Source organism: Pelecanus crispus, chromosome Z (assembly GCF_030463565.1).
Source record: "Pelecanus crispus isolate bPelCri1 chromosome Z, bPelCri1.pri, whole genome shotgun sequence".
Lineage (NCBI taxonomy): Eukaryota > Metazoa > Chordata > Aves > Pelecaniformes > Pelecanidae > Pelecanus > Pelecanus crispus.
This window is the reverse complement of record NC_134676.1, coordinates 27,955,038-27,969,381: the sequence shown is the minus strand read 5'-3', so window position 1 is coordinate 27,969,381 and position 14,344 is coordinate 27,955,038. Positions and strand designations below refer to the sequence as shown.

General features: G+C 40.8%; 2 protein-coding genes across 3 annotated transcripts in view; one reads left to right on the top strand and one right to left on the bottom strand.

Moving 5' to 3' along the window:
• The window catches only part of IQGAP2 (IQ motif containing GTPase activating protein 2), a 132,512-nt gene that overhangs the window by 85,044 nt on the left and 33,124 nt on the right, over positions 1–14,344 (top strand). Inside the window, exons 10-13 of the mRNA XM_075726007.1 lie at positions 875–1,038; positions 1,579–1,739; positions 4,103–4,227; positions 6,385–6,548. Of these exons, the coding sequence (XP_075582122.1) occupies positions 875–1,038; positions 1,579–1,739; positions 4,103–4,227; positions 6,385–6,548 (614 nt within the window). The remainder of the gene's footprint in view (positions 1–874; positions 1,039–1,578; positions 1,740–4,102; positions 4,228–6,384; positions 6,549–14,344) is intronic.
• F2RL2 (coagulation factor II thrombin receptor like 2) lies at positions 10,200–13,058 on the bottom strand. Of its 2 annotated transcripts, none has more exons than XM_009490202.2 (2): positions 13,001–13,058; positions 10,200–11,321 (listed from the first exon to the last, which is right to left on the bottom strand). In XM_009490202.2, exons 1-2 carry the CDS (start codon positions 13,056–13,058, stop codon positions 10,234–10,236), a joined length of 1,146 nt encoding a protein of 381 aa, XP_009488477.1. In that variant the 3' UTR covers positions 10,200–10,233. The 2 variants fall into 2 exon arrangements, with proteins under 2 accessions (XP_009488477.1, XP_075582123.1); XM_075726008.1 differs by having other exon boundaries at positions 10,200–11,315.

The following is a 14,344-nucleotide window of genomic DNA, read 5'->3' as shown; positions in this document are numbered from 1 at the left end:
AAGAGGTGTTGTAATGTTTCTGCAGCTGTCCAAGTGGGAAGTGTTTTTCAGCATTTTTCTGCTGGGGTTCAAACCTCTGCTGAAGTCTGTTCAGCAAAAAGCAAAACAGGGGAGTTGTTCAGGTACCAAAAAGGGTTACGCTCATAGTCCTCTATGGTGGTCAGCTTAATTTGAAATTTGAGGTGTAGAGAATAGGATAATTTCTAGATGGCAGTGCTTGTGAGGACTGATCTTCCACACTGTTAAAAAAACAAACAGGTGATAGCATGCAGAGGAAGTCCTAGAAGCCATATCATGTGGTTTTCCATCAGTTCAGTCTCTGAAAATCCTGGCCCCCCAACATATTTGACTGATTTCTACCAGGTCTCCTGAAATGAACAATAAAAATGTCATTGGTATTGTAGGACAGGCTTGTTCTAACTAGCTGAGTTAGGTCCGGCTGGATAGGAGGAGGCGAGGGAGGAAACAGTGCAGAAGGAAAGGAGCATTTGGAGTGAAGCAAGACTGGGCTGCTGGAGCTGACATACCCAGCACTACCTGCCACAAACAAAACCGGGAGGGATGTTAGGTCTTTCTCTGTGCTAGGAACGGGTCAACTCCTTGTTTTGGGTTAAAGATACAATAAGCAGTCTCTAATATCTAAAAGTCCAGAAACTTGAAAGTCCTCCAGTCCATTATTTGCTGCATACCTTTGAATAGACACTGTTTTTGCAACATTCAGCACTTGTGTCTTGAAGAATCTCACACAAATATGGTTTTTACTCTAATGACAGCAAATTATATTCTTTGGAATAACCTAATTGTCATCTACATGGCATAAAAAGGAAATGGCGTATGAAAATTAATAGGCTTTTCTTTCCCTGCTGTTCTCTAGAACTTACAGCAGTTGACAATATCAATACTGCAATTCGTAACTGTGATCCTAGTAAAACACTGGTTGCACTGATGAAACCGGAGGCACAGCTGCCTGTTGTTCACTCATTTGCTGCTGCTGTCTATCAGACTGAGCTGTTCAACCTCCAACAACAGAATGCTGTGGTAAGAGTGAAAAGCTTACAACCTGCTCGCTGATGTCATGTAGTCAAACCATGAAAGAGCACAAACATAGCATGTTGTTGTGTAAAATCAGATTTAATTCTCTTGCCATGGTGTTACATATTGCATGACTGGTTTTGTTTGAATAGGCAATATTGAATCACAGAATTTGTTTCTTGACACACTTTGCTCTGGCTGAGCTCTTGTGTTGCAACAAATCGACTGATATTTTTTAAACGTTGCATGTTCTTAATGAGGACTAACTCTGTTTTATCTATTGTATAGAAAAGTAATCCCCTCATAGGAGGGTAAGACCAGAATAGATGGGACTGTGGGGCAAAAGAAGGAAAGGCTGAAGGAATGTGTAGCAAACCCAGTAAGCTCTACCACCAGTGTTGTGTTAATCTGACATGCTTGTAGCTAGGAAATTTGCCAGGCTTTTTAAATCAAGTCCATCTCCTTGGTGGTATCTAGACTGTGTAACTCAAAATTTGTTACACTGCTTATTTAGCTTCCTGACTGTGGTCCGTTATTGTCCTACAGAACTACCTGTCACATGATGAACTATTTATTGCAGTAGAAATGTTGTCAGCTGTTGTGTTGCTAAACCAGGCGTTGGAGAATAAAGACATCCTAATGGTAAAGAATCATCTCAGAAACGCATGCATTGGCTTCAATAATCTGGAAGAGGAAAACTTTCAACGGTAAAGGTTCATTTTGTCTTGTCTGGATGAGACTTGTCAACTTCTGCAAAAGGATAAGTAGGCATTTTTCTAGGTGGGCTGTCCTGTATTGTGGCTATGAAGTTGAAAGAGCTGCAAGATAAACATCTGTGTTATAAGTTAATAAAAGATAATGTGACAATTGCTGAACTAGTTGTATTGTTGTAAGTATAAGCAATCTCATAACCTCAGATATTTGAGGGCCGAGGATGTGTAAGATGCAGGGAAAATATCCTCAGAAAGCAAACATTAAGATCTGACAAGAATTTTACACATGAACCAACCGTAGCTGGAAACTGTTAATCAGTAACCTCTGCAATACTGAAAGATGTTTGGAATGAGGTAGTGTTTAATGCCCTAAGGTCCAGGGGTACCTTAAGCCATGGCTGACTCTTTTTGCTTGAGAATTGCAAAGGTCTGAAAAATATAGCCCAGTCCTGCTTGCTAAAAAGCTGAGTACAATGCTGTGGCACATGTGCATGTTCAACATTAAATTACAGCCTTCATTCAGCTGCCAGCTGCTTGCACTGCCACGTGCTTGACTTGTCACAGCCATGTGCTGTTACCTCTGCACTCTTTTGTGTATCTGCAAAAAATACCAGGTAACACTACAATTCGTGTGAGACCTGAGCCCCCAGCATGTGGGGGAGACCATGCAGGCATGGGCCGGTTCTTGCCTTTCAGTCATGGGTGGTTGAAACCTCCATGTGCTGCTGGAAGGCATTACTAGGCAAAAAGGACAGCAGTGGCTGAAGATCTTCACCAGGCTGCCAGGGGACATGAATCTGAGAGTGGCCCTTGCTAGGTCTCTCAAAGTTGGAAGGAGGGCAGTCAGGACAGGAGTAAGAGGACAGTGTTTTGGTTAGCAGGAGCAGAATGTCATAAGGTGGAGCAAAATTAATCTGCTACTTGGCCTCCGCAAATGTGAGGTGGTGCTTGTGGGCAAGAGAAGCAATGTTATAAATATACAGAATGGGTCCCAAAGTGTCCCAGTGCAGCATTTTTAGCTGGTGCTACAGTAACCTGATCTTTAGATTAAGCTGCCTGTCAATGCAAAGGAAACAGTAGGAATTACTTGGACAGGAGAATAAAATAAAACTTTATTATGCTATTATGTAAATCTGTTCTGCCAACCAGATGTTGAATATTGCAGGAAGTTTTGATTGCAGAATACCAGAAGGAATACAGTACAGCTAGAAAAAGTTCACTGAGGGAGATGGTGTTCAATGGCTTTCTACCAGAAGAGATGAACTTGTTAGGAATGTGTTTCCTAGAAGAGAGAATTTAGGGGAAATATGACCTAGGTCTACAAAAGTTTGTATGTTGTGGGGAAGGTTAATAAAAGTTGCTAGCTTCTCTTATAACTTCGGGTTTTATTTTCTTATGAGAACTGGAGCAAGAAAAGTTTGGACGCTATCAAATGTAAAATTTACATAAGGAACTGTCATCTCACAAAATACTTAAATAGTGGGACTTATTCCTCAAGAATATATAAGATTTCAAATTAGAGTAGATAAACTAATGGAGCACAGTATTGTTTCCAACTATTGAAGTGATATGTAGCCTCCTGCTTAGGAAGCCCTTAAATGCAGGCTGCTGAATGCTGGAAGGGAAAATCAGAGCAGGAAGTGATGAATCTCTCCTGTATTTTCTCCAGCAACCATTCATTTCTCAGGCTGCTGCTGGAAATAGAAGACAGATATTTGATCTGACGTATTGTGGCAGTTGTATGCTTGATTCAGTAATACAAAAAATATTTAACATACGTATACATGAGTTTACGCTACTGTGAAGGTGTCCAGCTCGTCCTGATCTGTGATCCTTCTAAGAAGAGTAGACACAGGCTACAGAGCCTGTGCTTGGAGGACCTTGAGTTGTGGGGAGAGGAGCATCATTTTTTTTATGCCCTTCTTCTGCCCATGGCCCATCATCCTCCACCTGGAGGAAGCATGGAGGTAGCAGGAGGTGCTGCTACCTGATGCTAGGGCAGAAACTCTGGTCTTTGACTTAGTGTAGCAAGAAACCAACCTTAATTTCTCCCAGATTTATCTGCAGCACCATACAGCGAAGTTTATGTCCAGTGTGTGTATTACCATCACCCCACATTGCCAAGAAAAGTGCTCTGAATTAGTGTACAGGGCCATTTTTCAGATCCTGAAATGCATGCATAGAAGCAGTAACATGGCTTGCATGTCTGTATAATTTTTGGCAAGAGATGAGTTTGTCTGAAATTCATTAGTTGAAGAAAATACTAGGCACTAAATGATGGATGATACATCTGACATTCTTTATGGCAGTTTGTCTTGTATATGAAATACACTTATGTATTTTATATCTTCTTATAGTTATGCTGATACACTATTGTCTATTAAGTCAGAGGCTTCATCTCAAGGCCAAGATTATTTAAGCTGGAATGATATCCAGAACTGCATTGACATGGTTAATATGCAAATTCAAGAAGAAAATGAAAGTAAGTAATTCTTCCTCTACATCGCCCACAGAGATGACAGTCTGGTGCTTGGTACATAAATTTCTGTGGTGAATGGCCCTGTACAGACACTCGTTGAGAGAAGAGTGTTAAGTAATTTTGAACGTCCTTTGGTCTTTAAATGTCCTTGAAGTACTCCTGGTTATGTTTTGGCTGGCTGAAAGATATCGTAGGGTGCCTGCCTTCTGCAGTGCTACAAATGCCATGGTTCTGCCCACTTGGCAGTACCTTTCGGTACTCACACTGGATGGTCTCACTTTGGGGATTTTGCAGAAATTGTAAGCAAAGAGCATACTGGGGGATAGGAGAAGAAATTACAGGCAGTGTCCTATGGAAAAGAGGTTTTTTTAATGTTAAATGATTTCCAAGCCCTTTTTCACACGGGAGTTTGCATGAAGTTATGCAGTGCAATTATCTGTCCTGCTTTCCTTTTAGGTAACTTGTTTTCCTATCTGAGAGTATCTTCTTGTGACCGCTTTTTCTAATATAAATGGATTTAGAGTTTATTTTTGAAGCTGAATGTAACTGCATTGCCCTAAAATGGTGGTGTTATATTAAATGTGATATAGCTGGTCATTTGGGTTTCAAAAATGCTACAGGACCAAGTTTCTCCACTGGATACAGAAGTATGGGGTTTTTTTTGTTTGGTTGGGTTTTTTTTAAATAAAATTTGAGGCTATCAAGATATGCCCAATTTGCTGGAGCAAGGAAAGGAGAGGGCAGCTTTCAGACCACTTGCCATTTGGGAAGCAGTCTGGAGTACAGTTTGAGAGCCTTCATAATGTGCAGGCGGTTTCCAGGGTTGCACTGACGCATGGTGTGTGTGCCCTTCCCACACTGCCATCAGTGTCATGTGTACTACTGTTTCATACTGGTAAGAGAAGCTTTGTATTACAGAAATACTAAAACTGAGTGGATTGTTGCTTCCTAAATCCAGTCAAGTGGTTGCCACAGACTCTCACTTCTCGCGTGCAATGTGTGCTCTCCAGCAGGGTGGGATGCTGAGCAGTTCATTTGGCTGACATAATCACTTTTTTGTCTGAATCTCTACAGTCACTAGGAGTTGAAACAGGCCTTAAGAAAGGTGGCCTTACATTAGAAGGGTCAGTCTTTAGTACTAAAGTAGCTGCACTGCATTTCAGTGCCACTGGCCTCTGCCCAGGCAGAGGGTGGAGAGAGGATGAAGAAGGGTGGCCTCTGCTTCCATAAGCAAGCCCACATGTCTGCGCGGTTCCTCTTTGATAGCAGCCCAGAAAAATTGCTCATTCCCAAAGCCTTATAAGGGCATGGATCCGTGACCCCACCAGCTGGTCTGTGGTGGGTCTGGGAGAGACATGGCGAGAGACGATCTTCTGCCAGCAGAGATGCCGTCCATCACAGGTGATGGGGAAGCCCTTGGCTGGTGCCCTTCTAGGGTAGCTTTAGAGAGAAAGTACCCAAGCAGTGCATTTCAGCATGGTTTGGGGGTAGGAGGAAATTGATTTCAAAATGTTGAGACCAGTCTGAATAAAATGAGTTAAAAGTTTTATTAAATACACTGGGCCATGCATACACACTTACTTGCTGACTGAAGTCCTGAGTGCCGATGGTCTGAACAATCAAGTGATTTCTCAGAAGGTCAACATTATCAGATTGGTTATTTAAGGCGACATTTAAAGAAATTAGGTTAAGTTGCTATGTAATGCTGTGGCTGGGAGGTCAGTATGTATGTATTTGTCCAAATCAGGGTTTCAAGTAATCTGGTCTGAAATCACTTGAAAATAAGTCTTTCAGCCTGTGAGCCAATATGTAGGTGAACATATGTAGTTGTGACACCCAACCTTTCCTTAAGCTTCATGTAGGTACTCCTTTTCTGAAAGTAGGGAAGTCTGTTTTCCTTTCTTCAGCAAGGATAAATTTGATTTTTATGAAGAGGTAGATTCAGGTGAATCAATAAATGTGGCAGAAAGGACAACTGTACAATTTAATAGCGTCACATGAATATTTGAGCAAAAATAATTTAAAATCAGCTGCTGTTGCTGCCTCTGCTTCATGTTACTTGATTTTTCTGTTCCTGTTACTGCTTTGTTTGTACCTGATATCAGATAAGTTGCATCTCTCTTTGATAACTACACCTTTAATAACTTTTCCATTTCATAGGAATCATTGCAATTGGCCACATCAATGAAGCAATTGACCAAGGAAATCCTGAGAGAACTCTAGAAACGCTACTGTTGCCCACAGCCAAGCTGCAAGATGTGACACCAGTAAATGCAAGGCATTATCAGGATGTTCTGCACCATGCCAAGGCACAGAAATGCAAGGTTAGAACTTTGACTGTTGCTGTTTGTCAGAACTGAAATGCCAGTTCTTTTCACTTACACCGGTGTCCCTGTCCTGTTCCCCCAATGTTTGGATTAGCTGTGCCAATGGGGTTGTAAATAAGCCAGTGACAACAAACTAGCACTAAGTAGTTTTCCACTACAACATACTCTGACTGGCAAAAGGGATTAATTCTCAATGTATTAATACAAAGACATATTCTGCATGTGTGTCACTACTGACTTGACGTAACCTTGCTTATTTTTAATTCTGCTGGGTTGCTGCAGCTATTACAAAATGTGGGCAGCAGCAGCCATGATGTAGTTATGAACTTGTGTGAGGATCTAGTTACTAGACTGTGTCAGGCAGGTAGTTATAATATGTATGAGAATTGAGGTTTTTGCCAGAAAGGAGTCATAGTCATGCTGAAGGAGTCATGGTGTTCCTTAGCAAACCTCTGGGAAGTACTTTGAGGAGTCTCAGTTGCTTAAATCTGTTTTTTTTATAACAGTGGAGTTTTGTACATATTTCTGTTCTGCCTTTATCATGCAACAAGCTGGCCATCTTGTATGTGCCTTCAGTTTAAACCTCTCTCAGCAGGATATTACTATCTGCTTCAGTGCCCTGCTTAGCATCACAGCTCAGGGGAGCATAAGCAACGATGAGCCTAACAGTTTGCAGGATATGAGTGAACACAAGATTAGCTAAAGCTACTAGCATAGAATCATAGAATGCTTTGGGTTGGAAGGGACCTTGAGAGATCATGGAGCCCAACCCCCCTACAGGAAGCAGGGATTGAACCTGTGAACTTGGCATTATTAGCACCATGCTCTAACCAACTGAGATAACCCGGCTGGTCTAAGCATAGCGCTTAAAATGTCTAGTGTTTTGGAAAAGACGCTTAAAATTCACTTAATGCATTCCTAAAGTAATCTGGTCAGCTGGAGAAAGTCCTTGAACTTTGGCTTGTAGAAATATCCTCCAGCTATATTGCCACCTCACCTGTGGTACCTCCTGTGAGACAGTGTGTTTCCGCAATCCACTGTCAGAGCTTTCAAAAGGTGTTTGCACATCTCAATGTCTTGCTTGGGTTCCCAGGTAAGGCCTGTTTTCACTGAGCCCTGGATTCTGAGAAGCCTCCTCCCTTGCCATGTGTGCTGGAGAGGGTTTAGTGCATGCTGACTACTTCACCTATCCTGGAAGGGCCAGGGTTGGTATTTGCATGCAGAGAGTGTCCATGCAGGTGGTGGCTGCACAGTGCTGGCCCAGGATATGCCAGATCCTTTGTGCATGTGTAGCAAGCCGGGATGTCCTGAGGCAGAGACCTACAGCCCACAGGCGTGCCTGCACACAGCAGCCCTGCCCTGGCTCGCTCCCGCCGGCTGCCACTGTGCTCCCTGGGTGCAAACCTGGTGCCTACTCCTGTCCGTGTGTGAATGTGCCGATAGGAAACAAATGGGTGTCTCTGAGTTTTGGAACAAAAATTGTGCAATCTCTTTGAAATCTTCCATTTCAAAAATTTATGATGTTCCTAGAGACCTCCACTGACCTTTCCTGAGGTATTTTGGTTTTGCAGTCCTTTGACAACTACTTAAAACACCTCCTCTGTAAACAGGAGCATTACTCCTGTTTAGGAAGAGAGCAAGACACTGTACTATATGTGGTCTCAAAAGAAATACTCAGATGCATTAATCTGACTTACTCTCTATTCTGGTCAATCACAGAAACCACCATTCTTTGGGTAAAGATATCATTTAGATTGAACTTCCCTTACCAAAAAAAAAAAAAAAAAAAACCCACCACAACCCCCCCCCCCAAAACCCACCAAAAAAAAACCACCAAAAAAACAAAACAGAATTTAAAAGATAGTGCAATGTCTAAAGTCTGTCTATTCCCTGCTTTTTCTGAACCCTTTTTATAAAGCAGATCTGCTTTTAATTGTATTTGTCATGTTTTAAGACTGAGCTGTCATAAAAGGAAGTATCTGGTTTACAAGGATCAGATAGGTCTGCTTGTAAACTTCCTGTGTTCCCCAGCATCTGGAAAAACATATGGGTCAAACCTGCTTACTTATTCTAACCAGCCTGCTGTGTCATGTCCCCGTAGCTGTGGTGGCTTTGGGGAAGTAGAGTCTGCACCCAAATCTCCCAGTACCCATTACAGGTTTTAATCTCAGATCACACCTATTTGTTTGAAATTTGAAAATACAAACCTGGAATTTATTTATTCCTGTAATCTTAAACCACAGCTTCTAACAGTTCTTAAGGCCATTTCAAACCAAGTGTATTCAGGTCCCAGTGAAGAGAAACCCTGTGTTTAGGGAGTGTATTATGGATACCTGAAAAGTTAAATAGATGTGCCAAACTCTGAAATAGCTACTGTGTTATTTTTTGAGTGATAGGCACACAGATTTTACAGTTAGGTTCACGGTTTTTCTATTTACAATAGTTGTATAACATCTGGATTATTTTAAAGTTATCTTTAAAATCTGTTCTTGTGCATGTTGAGGGAATGGCATGATTAAAACTAACTTAAATTAGGAGCCAGAAGAAATTGAAGAGGGCGAGTCTTACCAGGCTGCAAATTCTTTGAAGACATTTTCTAGTGCAAATTATTTTATTTACGTAAAGGTTTTTACAATACTTTTATCAAAATGATATAAAAGTTTTTCTCATCAGTCTTACATGCTGCAGTTACAAATACAAACACCAAGAACTGAGGTCATTTGTAGGAACTTACACTCAGTATATATGTAGCCTTTGAGCTTCTGTAAACATAAATGCTGACCTTTTGCTTTATTAACATGGACGATCAATCATAACTAGCTTCAGTATTTGTAACACTGTAGGTATTTCCTGTGAGGATGTGGAAACAGAGAATACTACAAAATAGCTTCTCTGTTTTGCTTACCAAGCAAGAATAATACATGCCTGGATTCACACTGATAAGGGTTAGCTCCCAGCAATCCTCATGCGCTAGAGGAGTGCAGGCGCTGACGAAGTGGAAGAACAAGTCTCCAGTGCAAAGCTAGTTAAGCAGCCTCAGAGGAGATGCTGCCTTAGATGTGTCAGTCTCAGTGTCTACAGCTGTAGATTTACTGCTCCTTGAACCTACAGGGATTCTGACTCTTTATTTCCAACATCTAGGGCAGTATTTGCTCTTGGCTATGTGACAGGGAGCTTCTGCAAAGCTCAACAGCTCCCAGGCATGTAGAAAGTGCTTTTACTTGTTTCCCATTTCCACTGGGCCAAAAACTTCTTTTCATATCACTGTTCCTGCAGTGATTGTGGGCTGGGAGCTAATTTGAAGTATTTGGAAAACATGAATGGGCCTAAAAGTTCAGATATCAATTCCTCTTCTGGTGTTCAGAGGCTGTGGCAACTGATATCCCAGTTTCTTCTCCATGGCCATGAAAGTGATCTTCTCAAAAGGAAATGGAGGTGAGGAGCCACTTCCCTGAATATGGGTACACCAGATGTTGCAATACATGTGATAAAATTATAGAGCTGGAGAAGGGTATTGCTGAAGATATTTCTTGTGTGTTGTGTGGAAGGAAGTAAATTTTACTGACATGGTTTTTAACACTTTTTAATTTTTTAAGTTGAATTGTTACACCTGAGGTTTGTTGCTGCCTGGGTTAATACTATACAAAATCATAATTCCAATAATATAAATATAGAACTAAATTTATTTTTCCCTGGATATTTTAACCATTGTTAGATAAACATTGGATTGACTTCTAATTTTCGACATCAGAAAATAAAGGAAAGGATCAAGACAACTGTTTAAGCTGCTAAGGCATAAAGCAATCAGATAAAAAGAATACAGCCCATCTGTGTTGTAATAGTAATAGTTGATGTGATGGATGATAAGGATAATATTGCTTGGCACAAAGCAAATAGCAAAGATGGTAAGGATCAAAAGACTGACTTTAACGTACCAGAACCATTCATGAGTCTTAAGTGTTCGTATAATTGAGATATAGCAGAAAATGATAGTTGCAAGAGGTATTAAAAACCCAAAGATAACTAAAGAAACATAGTAGTAGAACTGGAAGGAAGATATCATTTCACAGGCATTGTGCACGTCATGGCAGGTGTAAATGTTCAGTTGTTCCACATGATAGCTTTGCTGCATTATGCAAAGCGGGAGCATGTACAAGAAGACGATGGTCCACACGGTAGCACAGACCGCAATGGCATAGGCACGTTTTGGCAGGCTCTTGTAGGTGAAGGGGTGAACAATGGCCACATAGCGGCTGACACTGATGCATGTCAGCAGTAGAATGGAGCAGTACATGTTGCCGTAAAACACCACAGTGGTAGTTCGACACATCATTTCCCCAAAAATCCAGTTGTTCCCATTGATGTGGTATGCTATTTTGAAGGGCAGCATGATGCAGAAGAGCAGATCTGAAACCGCCAAGTTTGTGTAGAGGATGGCAGTGCACACAGACCGGATCCTGAAGAGCAGCATCCACAAAATGATGGCATTAGATGGTACACCCAATAAAACAGCACTGAAGTAGACGGCGGGTATTAGCTTGGTGCTCAGAGAACTGTTCAGGTATTCCAGTGTGGTGTTGTTCACTTCTGTTAAAGTGGAGCCATTTGATTTTCTTGAAGAGCATTTGCGTTCTTCGATGTGGATGGTTGTTGTCTCTCCTTCTATAGCATAAGGGGGGATGTAATCATAGTCTCTTGCTGAAATTCCACGGAAAGTCTTGATAAGAGACACAGTTTTAATTGCAGAGCCATTCAGTGAAAATTCTGAAGCTTAAAAAAATAAGTTAAAATTGTTAAAAAGGGTAAACTACTGGATTAGCAATATAGTTCACCTTCCGGTATGGAGAAAGATAAACATCTCCATGTGAAAAGCAATATATGTTCAAAAGATTTGGTGGCATTGTCCTTTGCTCTGGCTGTTCATATAAAATGTACTCAAGGACAATCTTTACTTTGTCATCTCACAGCCAACCTTGAAAATTTAGCATGAATTTAGTGTTACCTGATCTTTCTGCGTTTTGCATGCTTTCAGTAATCTTTGGCAAAAAATATCAGATGCTTCTGTAATATTTATCACCTGTAGAGGGTTTTTCCCAGTAGCAGCAATGCTGGTATTTCATCATATAAGCAGCAGCCTTGGTCTAGGCTTGATCAGAATTTCCAAAGCAAACAGCAGTAGTATCCTTGTCACTTCATGGATAAAATGCATGACTGCAAAAGATGCACAAAGCACTTTCTTGCCTAACACAGGCTGAACCTTTCAAATTAAAAAATTGAAATAACCCTCAGTTTTTTGGTCTCACATATCAAATGAATGTTATTCTTCAGCTTCTGACTAAAGCCAACCAGATCTTTTCAGATCCTCATATGTGAGGAAGTTAGTCTTGAGAACTGAAAACAAATGCTTGGGCTGATATTAGATCAAATTTATTGGTAAGTGAATAAAACTTAATGCAGCAGGAAAATTTTCAGTGAGTAAATATCATTAGCATGTGGGCAAAGCCAATGATGCCACTTTTATTAATGCCTGTCCCTCAGTCTTCAGTAGAGAACTTTGTAGAGACATTGACATTTCCAGGTGAAGCACAAACATGTTCAAAATACTTTCTAAAACCATGTGTTGCAAAATAGATTTTGCAGAATAAACAGCTAATTAATTTTGTCATTTAAAATTTTCATAGCTGTGTTTAATGCAAAAAGATACAGTGTAAAGCTTAGAGCATGCATCTTGAAACTGGAACTCAGAAGCTAACTGAAATTTGGATGAAAACCTGTGGGTTTTTCTTTTACCCTTCCATATTGGAATAAAATATGGAAAACGGTTTTATCAGTGCTCACTGGCAGATTTATGGTAGAATGTTTTGAAATGATAATTAGTAGACTGCATCACTTCTAGTGATTTTTCTGGACAGTTAATCCAGAATGATTTTAGTGACTCTTTAAAAGACATATATGTGCATATATATAGTATATACATAAAATAGCTTTTAAAAATGAGCTTGGTTTGAAAACAGCTTTAATTCTAGTGAGGAAAAAAAATGAGTTTATTAGTTGATAATTTCCTTTGGTTATTTTTGTTACAATAGATATCTCAGCATTTCCTTCTAAGAGCGCCATCTGTGAAGTTGTAGTTCTGTTGAACATTTTAAAGCAGAAAGACCAAGCCTACAGGTTTAAGATTACCATATCACTACAGAAATACTAGAGAGAAGATGCATCTTCAGTAAGCACAGAAAGATCCCTTAAATAAAATTCATTACAGAAAGTGACCGGGGAGAGGTAAGGTGTCACTGAAATGGAAGAATAAAAATCTGCCTTTGAGACTTCCTAGAGTATAGTTTTCTGTAATGATACACATATAACCCATTTAGCCTGGTGAAGTGCCAACAGTATCAAAAAGTCCATGTTATTGACTAAAGTATGGAATAGATACGGAAAGGAGGACTCACCTGTTGTGAAAAGACTGGAGGTAAGAGAGAGCAGTCCAGTGAAAACCAGTATCTTCATTGTAGTACGTGAAATCCGGATAGCCAAACAACAATGCTGTTCTAGTTCATCTCGAGGTGTTTTGTGGGGGATTTTTTCCCCTCTGTAAGGGACTAAAGAATGATTGATCTGTCCTCCAGAAGCATCCTGTAGGCATGAGGTTTATGGTAAGGAGCTAGTTTGTTCTTTGTCTACTACAGCAAGAGGGTGTGACGTATCCAAATATGCACACATGACTCAGTTTCAGCCTCTGCCCAACAGAGAGATAAAATTGCTTTACAGCAGCAGTTTAACTCCTAATTTACCATGAGCCTGAAGCTGATATCGGGCGTTCTACTGGAATTTGTACCTACAGATGCTTGGGGTAAAAAGACATTTTCTGGAAAAATCAAAGGGTGTGTTTAGTAAATCCTCAAGGGTCTCATTCACAGACCAAAATGCCATGTTGCTGAACTCTGTATCCTTCTCAAGGAAGAAGCCAGACTTGGGGAAGAGCGTGGTGACCTCAGTTTATCAAAAGTGAAAGCAAGCCACACATACAAACATGCTTGAAGAAAACTATGCTGCTCTTTGCCTTCTGCCTCCCTACCCGCTGTTAGCTGTCTGTGCTCCTTCAGTCTGGCTGCCTGCTCTGCTCAGGCGGTTCCCACCCCTCCACAGCCTGCAGCCTCTAAAACCTTTCCCCTATTTTCATCTAGCTGTTTTGTTGATCCCTTTTCCTCTGCCTGGCTCTTTCCCGCCACCCCCCCCCCCCCCCCCCCCACCTCTTCTCCTCCCCCTTTCTTCCTTGAATGCCAAATAACAACGGCTTGCTTCAGCACACGAAATTAGCCCAAGTCTTGGTCTGCCTTCCAAGCTAGCAGTGAAGTTCAGCATAAGCTGTACTTGGCTCCAGAGCAATATTTGTGCCTGTTCTTGTATTTAGTGTGTAAAAGCTGGATACCAGATAAGGAATTCTTTTCAGTTTCTCAGTCCTTTTTCTCAAAATTGTCAGCTGTAGTTCAGGAATTTAGGATACACTCTCTCAAGTGTTAACTAACTTTCTTCTTAGAAAAACTTGCAGTGTGTGTCCACAGTCATGCGATTGCCTGACACTACTTGATTTTATTTAGATATTCTCCTACCTTGCTTACACATATGATGTAAATGGAAGAGTCAGCCTTTAACATTTTTTTTACCCTGTTTTCTCTTTGTAATTTCCGCAGATAACAGATTTACTGGATTTTTGGCCTGGAGTTGGTTTTCCAGGATATTAATTGCAAAGCTGATTCTTTTTCCACACTGTTTTAGCTTGAGAGAGTTTCTGG

Coding starts and splice junctions, on each gene's coding strand:
- F2RL2 (XM_009490202.2), bottom strand. CDS start 13,058: ATGAAGATACTGGTTTTCACTGGACTGCTCTCTCTTACCTCCAGTCTT. Junction 11,322..13,000: donor CTCCAGTCTTTTCACAACAG/GTGAGTCCTCCT, acceptor TATTTTTTTAAG/CTTCAGAATTTTCACTGAAT.